General features: G+C 38.7%; 1 protein-coding gene across 5 annotated transcripts in view; it reads left to right on the plus strand.

The window, feature by feature from the left end:
• Positions 1–10,000, plus strand: part of LOC144967311 (protein unc-93 homolog A-like) — a 129,282-nt gene that overhangs the window by 107,128 nt on the left and 12,154 nt on the right. For all 5 annotated transcript variants that reach the window (XM_078904385.1, XM_078904386.1, XM_078904390.1 and 2 more), the window contains 2 exons: positions 6,285–6,450; positions 7,267–8,292. In XM_078904385.1, the coding sequence (XP_078760511.1) occupies positions 6,285–6,450; positions 7,267–8,292 (1,192 nt within the window). The remainder of the gene's footprint in view (positions 1–6,284; positions 6,451–7,266; positions 8,293–10,000) is intronic.

Here is a 10,000-nt window from a genome sequence, read left to right on the forward strand (position 1 = left end):
TCATCATTTTCATTGATTTTACTGGTTTAAACTTTGTCAACTGGAATAGCTCTCGAAAGTGAGAATAATATTAACAGTAATAAAGTTAAGGATGATGATGATAGTGATGATGATCATGATGATGATGATGATGTTGATGATGATGACGATGATGGTGATGATGATGATGATGATGATGATGATGATGATGATGATGATGATGATAATAATAATAATAATAATAATAATAATAATAATAATAATAATAATAATAATAATAATAATAATAATAATAATAATAATAATAATAATAATAATAATAATAATAATAATAATAATAATAATAGTGACAATAATATTAACATCAATAATGATGACAAAAAACGATGCCACTATAAATGTATCATCTCACAGAATAAACATCACAAGTTATAGACAACCAGTTTGTAATATTATATACTATAAATCTTCCACCGATGTCCAGTTGAAATCTTTACCCATGCTTTGGTGTTGGCCACTGGGGGATTCTAAGTGCACATCTCTCTCCAACAAAACCCCATTAGATTGTCTTAGAATTATCGCGTGGGGCCTACCTATTTACAAGTCAAAAGACGGGACGTGAGCAACAATGCGATTATCGTTTATCATTGCTCACACTAACATGTTGCAATGGATGTATTCAGGATGAGTTATAATCAACGTGAACGTGTTTTTCAGGTCTGATCACCGGACGAAATTATTGGTTGGTTTTAACATTATTGTAATGGAGAATATTTTTGCGTTGGTTTGAGAGTATTTCCATTACAACAATGAGACCGAAAAGTGAGTGGAGCAGGCACTTATGTTGGTAACAACAAGATATGAAGTGAGTAGAAAAGTGCCAGAAGACAATAGAGAATAAATTTTTTTTTTCCGCGGCGGTGGTGGGGTTTGAACCTGCGACCTTATTGGTACGACAACTCCGCCTGGCAGGTGAGAGCGTGGCTCTACCGTGTGAGCTATCCACGAACACAAAAATATTCGTTTCAAACTCAAAGTCATTTCTAGATCCCTCTCTCACCCACTTCTTGAGACCGCCGATTCGTTCACCACCATCGCGAAGTAATTTAGACCAGCAGTTAAGCTTAATAGCCAATATTCTCATCACAAACATATAACATAGAAACGATTGAGACATTGAGTATGCTCCGGTGTATGGGGTGAATTTTTAATTCAGAAAAGTGAGTGGAGCAGGCACTTATGTTGGTAACAACAAGATATGAAGTGAGTAGAAAAGTGCCAGAAGACAATAGAGAATAAAAAAATTTTTTTCGCGGCGGTGGTGGGGTTTGAACCTGCGACCTTATTGGTACGACAACTCCGCCTGGCAGGTGAGAGCGTGGCTCTACCGTGTGAGCTATCCACGAACACAAAAATATTCGTTTCAAACTCAAAGTCATTTCTAGATCCCTCTCTCACCCACTTCTTGAGACCGCCGATTCGTTCACCACCATCGCGAAGTAATTTAGACCAGCAGTTAAGCTTAATAGCCAATATTCTCATCACAAACATATAACATAGAAACGATTGAGACATTGAGTATGCTCCGGTGTATGGGGTGAATTTTTAATTCAGAAAAGTGAGTGGAGCAGGCACTTATGTTGGTAACAACAAGATATGAAGTGAGTAGAAAAGTGCCAGAATTTTTATTCTCTATTGTCTTCTGGCACTTTTCTACTCACTTCATATCTTGTTGTTACCAACATAAGTGCCTGCTCCACTCACTTTTCTGAATTAAAAATTCACCCCATACACCGGAGCATACTCAATGTCTCAATCGTTTCTATGTTATATGTTTGTGATGAGAATATTGGCTATTAAGCTTAACTGCTGGTCTAAATTACTTCGCGATGGTGGTGAACGAATCGGCGGTCTCAAGAAGTGGGTGAGAGAGGGATCTAGAAATGACTTTGAGTTTGAAACGAATATTTTTGTGTTCGTGGATAGCTCACACGGTAGAGCCACGCTCTCACCTGCCAGGCGGAGTTGTCGTACCAATAAGGTCGCAGGTTCAAACCCCACCACCGCCGCGAAAAAAAATTTTTTTATTCTCTATTGTCTTCTGGCACTTTTCTACTCACTTCATATCTTGTTGTTAACAATGAGACCGTAACAGTTTGCGTTATCAGACCTGGAAATTAGTGCACGTTGGGTTATAAGTAGTCTTTCAGAGCCAATCGGCCCATGGAGCCGGAGTTTATCCCGGTTTCTATAACGTTAAACTGACAATAGAAATAGCTTGCTATCCTTTGGATTGGACGATAGTCTATCGCAAAGTACATTCCGCCATATCTCCCCCCTCGTGGATCTTTACCTTGCAGTGGTGAGGGGGCTTGAGCTTGTCCAATATGTCCACGCTGTGGGCAAGAACCCGAGACGGCAGAGCATCTAGTCGAAAGGTGTGTTGTGACGATGCTACCCGGCGGGTTTGCGACGGTGCACGAATGCGGACCGGACTTTGCTGATTGGGCCGATCGTCATAACATAATAGTGTGAACCATAAGAGGCTGCTGCCATATCTCGGCTACCCATTCACTGCTGGGTAGACAATAATAAATCTCCACTCCATCCGGGATCGATCATGGTCCCTTTGCGTGTGAAGGGACTGAGCAATCGGGAATCCCCCCCCCCTCCCCCCCTCTTCCCCCCTCCCCCCCCCCCCCCCCCCCCCCCCGTGGGTTATAAACTTTACCTTAAATTTTTGAGACTCATAATATTATGTTCACTTTCTATCTCTTTTACATTAAAATAATTGGCCTAACCACGATTTATACGATTTATTCAGCATTCACTTTCATTTTAACCATTTTATAATTAAAATATCAATAATATTTGAATAGAATAGGTCATCATAATTCATCATCTTCTCTACTGTAACATTTACAAGAGGAGATAAAGGCAGTCAATAAGTCTTGAAAATATACAACGACTGGCGACCAAATTGCTTCATAATTTGTTGTTATTGTTCATATGAAGAAAGATTAAATCATTTGGATCTCCCTTGTCTAAAATACAGATGGATTCGTGGTGAGCTGATTCGAATTTATAGATTGATGCACAGCATTGATAGTATTGACCATTATTGTGAGGTTTAACCCTCTCTTTACCAGCAGTTTTCAGGTTTTTCCCCAAAACTTCATACCCCACTAACAGAAAAATAGATTTTTTATCACTCCGACATAATAGCGCTAAAATTCTTGCGATACATAGACTTTAGCAAAACATTCTCTACAACTCACTGTTCATTTTCTTTAAATGGTATGATGTACAAACGAAATTTAAATAAGAAAAACGGCCCTAAGAAAAGTGTTGGTTGTATCGTAACGAATGTGACGATTAACCTTTAGTTGGTGAGGAAAGGGTTAAATCGTAAGATTCAATTTTTTTTAATCTGGCATATTTTGATGAACAATTAGTTAGTTTCGAATGTCGGTCTAAATTAGCATATTGCTCCATATCCAATAAACGTGCTCAAATCGCTTTACATGGGGTCACGAGCCAATCACAACAATTAACATGTAAGACGAGACATTGGCGATATTGCAATTTTTTTTCCGACAGAAACAACGTTGTTATTGGTCAAGAGCTCCTTTACACTTGAGTGCGGTGAGAGAATGTGAGTCAAGAACCTTCTCAAAGAAGTCAACTTTGCACCGCTCAGAGTGGGACTCGAACCCATGACCTTCTGATCCAAAGGCGAGTGTCATACTACAAAACCACATAGCCGCATATGTAATGTAATGCATATACAATGAGAGCAGGCTTGTAATGGTCCTATTGGCACTTTTGCTATGGTCATGGAGGAAGATGGAACACACTCGTGCCCATCAAATTACAAGGCTTTGATTCAATTAAGGTTTATGGACTGACATCGAATACGGGGCTGGGCATTCTGTCTCGATACCAGTAACCATCGGCCAATGCGAGCTCGTTTACTTGGTGCAAAGCTTTGTAAATGTAGAACTGCTAGAACTGTTGTCAGGTTTTCTACTGTGTTAAGGAAAAAGACTCTTACTGTCTTTTTCCTGAAGACGGTAGTTTTAATTGTACACTTTACTTGATTTAAACATTCACGTTCTCTGTTTTATATATATATATATATATATATATATATATATATATATATATATATATATATATATATATACATATATATACATATATATATATATATATATATATATATATATAATAGAATATATATATATTTAAAAACTTGTTGCATTTTTATAGCGCAATATCCATTAAACGTGCTCAAAGCTCATGGGGTCCCTAGCCAAAAGCAACACTTAACATGTAGGACAAGACATGTCTAGGTCTATGTGCTGGTTTTGTCTCAGGTGTATTATCTGAATAAATTTTATTAAAAGATAATCAGAATCACACAAGGTTATAGATTCAGGTTTTTTTGTGTTTAATTTTTTTTTTCAAATCAATAACATACAATTTTCTCTAGTGCACATGGGCCCTTAACTCAAATAGTTTTTAAATCAATTTAAAAAAAAAATCAATGCCTTCTTAGAACTTGCTATACGGCTATTGAAACTTCTATAAGGGCGATGTTGATCGATTAGTACTTTGTAAAAGGAAAGCAGTAATTTATTGAGATTGTTTCAACCTTTACTACTTATTTGGGGGCGAAGTGGCCGAGTGATTAAAAGGCATTGTACTGTGACCCTGAAGGTCCCTGGTTCGAACTACGCTTCAGGCACTTTCGTTTATTTCCTTGGGCAAGATTATTAACCCCCAATTTGCTCACTTGGACAACATGGGTGATTCCTGTTGACATCAGACATCTTGTTTGATGAATTATCTATATTCCTTCGTGGAATGCCTAGGCAACGGTATCTTGTGATCTGTGGCGAAAGGGCATATTTTTTTTTAAATATTTACAAGTCTGATACAGATAATCAAAATTATTGTGTTTTAATTATTGTAATGGAAAGACTCTCAAATCAATCTGTTTAAAAAATCTCAAATACGACAATGTTAAAACAATCCCACAACTACGTTCTGTATCAAACTTGAAATAAACAACAATGTGAAATCGAATGTAAGCTTCAATTCAATATACGAAAACAGATAATCTGGATGATTCAGGTTTCCCCTTTATTAACGCCACTTCTCATTCGTCTGTAGTGTTTCACTCATTCTGGGTTTTTTTTTATAAAAGGGAAACCCCGAAACGTCGATTTTATCTGTTTTCGTATATTAAATTGAATCTTGTTATATATTTCTTCGAGCTTCGAGCAGCGCCATTTACGATATAAAACTTGTAAATGTGGGAAGGTATTATGGTCAAACCCATTTGTGTTTTCATGTCTTTGACATAATGACTGACTTTTAAAGTGCGGCTTGTGGTATGACATTCGCTTTCAGATTGGAAGGTCCAGGGTTCGAGTCCCGCTCTGATTGGCGCATAGTTGAGTCCCTGGTAAAGGCTCTTAACTCACAGTATCTCACCGCACTCAGGTGTAAAATGAGCACATCGCCGTTAACAGCGTTGTCTCTTTTAGGAAAAAAAATTGTAATATCGTCTAACAAGCGTCGTGTCTCGTCCTACATGTTACGTGTTGCCGTTGGCTAGGGGGACTCCTTGTAAAGCGCTTTGAACACGTTTCGTGGACATTGCGCTAAATAAAAGCTCAAGTTTTTAAAGTTTTTAAATACTGATACTTTGGAGTTTTTTTCTCTATTTCTCTGATGGAAATTCTCCATTTGCATAAATTCTGTGTGATGAGAATTCTCCGTTTGCATAAATTCTGTGCAGCATAACCCAAAATTGTCAATTGGCTTTTAGGACATTGGATGTAAATTGTCATTAAAATCTTATTTTATGTATATTTGAGATTGTAAGTACGGTCATTCCTCCCTTCCCTTATAAATTCTTATTTTCTGAAAATGTCTATTTATAATAATAATAATAATAATAATAATAATAATAATAATAATAATAATAATAATAATAATAATAATAATAATAATAATAAAGTTGATTTGTATAGCGCCCGAGTAAGGTCAATGACGTCATACCGTGCAGCCAAGAACCATCAGTCCATCAGTGATTAAGAATTTGGTCAGGTAACTCGTCCTTCAAATATAGATCTATTAAAATGGCCCTCATTCTGTCAAAAACTCTCAAACCTGGGACTTCGTAAAGATCATCATCATCATCATCATCGTCATCATCATCATCATCATCATTATCATCGTTATCATCATCATCATCATCATCATCATCATTTTCCTCTTTTTTTTAATTCCAGACGCAGCACCATGCACTCGTACACCCTGGCTGTGTATCAGGGTCTTCCAAACGACGAGCGGGTCAGGGATGGAGTGAGGTCGATGACGTCATACCGTGCAGCCAAGAACCTTTTGTCCATCAGTCTTGGTTTCATGTTAATTTATACCGGCTTCATCTCCTTACAGGTAAATCGTCCTCTTGAAGGCTCGAGTTGAAAACGGTAGGGGCTGTCTGAAGCCTGTGATCCTGAAACTACTAACTAAAGAGTGAAAATGGAGAGGCTTCGTATAGGAACGATAAATGGACGTTTCGGGTACAAACACTTCGTCAGCACAACAATATACTAATTAACGTGGAAAACAAATAAACTGAAATTCATTTTATTTTATTTTAATTTTCCACGTTAATTTGTGTATTGTTGTGCTGACGAAGCATTTTATTTTATTTGTTTTCCAAGTTAAATTGTGTATAGTTGTGCTGACGATGGGTTTGTACCCGAAACGTCCATTGCCTGTATGGTTTCAAAACACAGCCTCTCCAGTTTTACTCTTTCGTTAGTTTTTCTCTTGTAGGCTTCAACTCGTCTTGGATATATTTAACTTAATCAATGAATTAACCAAATTTAAGTTAATAATTTTAATTATATATGCGCTTCACACGCAAAGGGACTAAGATCGATCCTGGGTGCAGTCAAGATTTTTTTCTGACCCCCCCCCCCCCCACCCGCGTCCACCAGCAGTGAATGAGTAGCTGAGTCTGTTAGCTTTTGCGGAATGTACTTTGCGATAGACTAGCGTCAAAGCCAAAGGATAGCAAGCAATTACTATTGTCCATTTCACGCCATAGAAACCGGGATAAACTCCGGCTCCATTGGTCGAATGGCTCTAAAAGACTACTTTTTTTTAAATGTATAAACTATTGTATAAGGTATTTAAAGGATAAGTCCCTTATTTAGCCTTTAAAAAAAGATAAGTATAGAATTAATTTCCATCTTTCACCAGAGTCTTCACAGTACTCTTCATCCCAAAGACGGCCTGGGAGTCGTCTCTCTCAGCATTATCTACGGAACTACAGTCTTGTCTTGTTTCTTGGCGCCCTGGCTCATCAATCGATTGACGCTTAAATGGATGGTCGTGTTGGCATTTTTCACGTTTATCATTTATTTTGGAGCCAATTTCTACCCCCAGCACGTCCTGATTCTACCAGTCAGTTTTTTACTAGGCGTAGTCACGGGTCCTATGTGGAGCGCCCAAGCGACGTACATTACTACATTGGCTCTGATGTACGCACAGCATCGTAAAATTGAATTAGAAGACATCATCAACAGATTTACTGGCGTTTTCTTCGGTCTTTTTAGGTGCAGCCAAGTGTGGGGCAATCTCATATCTACTGTTATTTTATCCCAAAATACTACGGATACAGATTCGACGCCTCTTAACTACTCTAAAGTCCAGCTAGCACAGACTGTGATAATTCCCGTATCGATGAGAAACAAATATCACGAATCATCATTTATTATCACCTCATCGAATTCCTCATTTTCATCTATATCCTCATCATCCTTCTCATCATTATCATCATCATCATCAACATCATCTCCTTCTTCCTCTTCTTCAACCACTACCACCACCACAACCGAAGTATCATCGACCAGCCGTGATATGAGTCACTGTGGGGCCAATACTTGTCAGAGAGCTTTGAATTTACTCACGTCATCATCGTCTCTGACCATCGTTGACAATGGCGAAACGAACTATGACCCCGGAGACTCGATACCTCACCAAACTCGTTATCTGCTTCTGACGTCATACTTAGCCTGTGGTGTCATGGCTGTTATTATTGTTATTGTTTTATTGGACCATTTGCATATCGGCAAAAACGAAGCCGATCCAGAATATTCTCAAAGCTCCAGAGAGTTGTGTCTGTCTTCCGTGAAGATGCTGCGTGATACCAAATGTATTCTCCTGGCGCCCATGGTGCTTTTTATTGGTCTCCAGCAAGCTTTCATGTTTGGTGACTTTACAAAGGTAATCCATTAAAAAGAATTTGGAGGGTGATGAAAAGATTACCCATGATAATAGGATTCAATAGTCTGATGTCACGTCCGCCCAGCAACGAGCAGCGTGGTTCTAAACAAAGAAAATCGGTACTTTTATTCTTCATTGCTGGCTAGAACTTTTTCACATGTCATGTGAACATAATGTATAAATGTCAAAACATGATCAGATTTATAATGTTTTTCTCCTCTGGATACACTTTTATGCTCGTAGGAGAGTATTTCATACGGGCGTCCGCCATTGTTCCGATAGTTTAGAGCCAGTTACTAAGTTACTAAGCGTCATTACGAGGGAAGTGACGTCACGACTGTTGAAGCCTATTCAAAACATCTATTAAATTTTACTGAATATTTTGAGGATTTCTTTTCTTTATTTTCAAAAAAAGACCATTTTCAAATGCATTCAGAACTCTTGATAAGACAGCTCTCGTGTAAACCAGTTGATTATTTAGGATCTATTAAGAAGAATAAAGTGGCCGAGTCGTTAAGACATGGCACTGTGAGCTGGAAGGTCCCGAGTTCGAGCCCTGATTAAGGCACTTCTGTTTTTTCCCCTTGGGCAAGATTATTAACCCCGAATTTGCTCACTTCGGACAACAATGATGATTCCTGTTGACAGCAGACGTTTGTTCGATGGAATATCTATATCCCTTCATGGAATGCCTATACAACGGCATCTAATCTAACAATGCCGCGCGGAAGGGCATAATTTTATTTTTTTTCGAGAAACTGAAATTAATTTTATTTCTTATTTTTTATTTATAGATAACAACACAATTTATTGAGACGTAAAATCTCATTTAGTAAAAGAGCAAAGTGGATGCTCTCAAATTGCTGTTTTGTTAGATTTTTACTCTTCGACTGTAAAGGCCAGTGGTTTTTCACGGTCCTGACTGTCCACCCCCTCACTCACTCACTCACTCAATCCCATGACCGGATGGTCGTCGGGGGGGGGGGGGGGGGGGGGGGCTTGCGTGAAGCAGAAGTTACAGTCTTCCTCCATGCCTACCTGTTGCTAGCCCTATGAAGCAGTTCCGGAACCGACATCTCTATCCATTCTTTTATATTGTCCAGCCAAATCTTCCTTTGGCGCCCTCTTCTGCGCTGGCCTTCGATTGTGCCCTGTAGGACTGTCCTGCTCAGGCTATAGTGTCGAGTATGGTGTCCAAACCAAGACAGTTTTCTGCGCTTCACAGTCACTAGAAGAGCTTCTATTTCTTCCAGGACGTCTTCGTTTGTGCGATGCTCCGTATAATATGACACACGTAGCAGTCTTCTATAGCACTTGCTTTCAAACGCCCTTATGCGCCGTTGTACATCCATTGTAAGTGTCCAGGCCTCGCATCCGTACAACAAGGTTCCACCCCTGCATGGGATTAATTCAAGTATTTTTTAACACAGATTAAGAATACCATAGAGATATACCAGTCAATAATAACTAAGTCAAACAGTGTATTACGTTGGAGTAAACATGATGAATAAAAATACTCATCAAGCTAAACCTATAAAAAGTAGAGGGGGACGAAGTGGCCGAGTGGTTAAGGCATTGCACAGTGATACGGAAGGCCTCGAGTTCGAGCCCCGCATCAGATTTTTTTTTCCTTGGGCCTCAATTTGCTCACTTGGATAACATGGGTGATTCCTGTTGACACCAGACATCCTGTTTAATAGATTATTAT

The sequence above is a fragment of the Berghia stephanieae genome, chromosome 3 (genome assembly GCF_034508935.2).
Source record: "Berghia stephanieae isolate SIO BIC M18660-M18661 chromosome 3, UCSD_Bste_1.3, whole genome shotgun sequence".
NCBI lineage: Eukaryota > Metazoa > Mollusca > Gastropoda > Nudibranchia > Aeolidiidae > Berghia > Berghia stephanieae.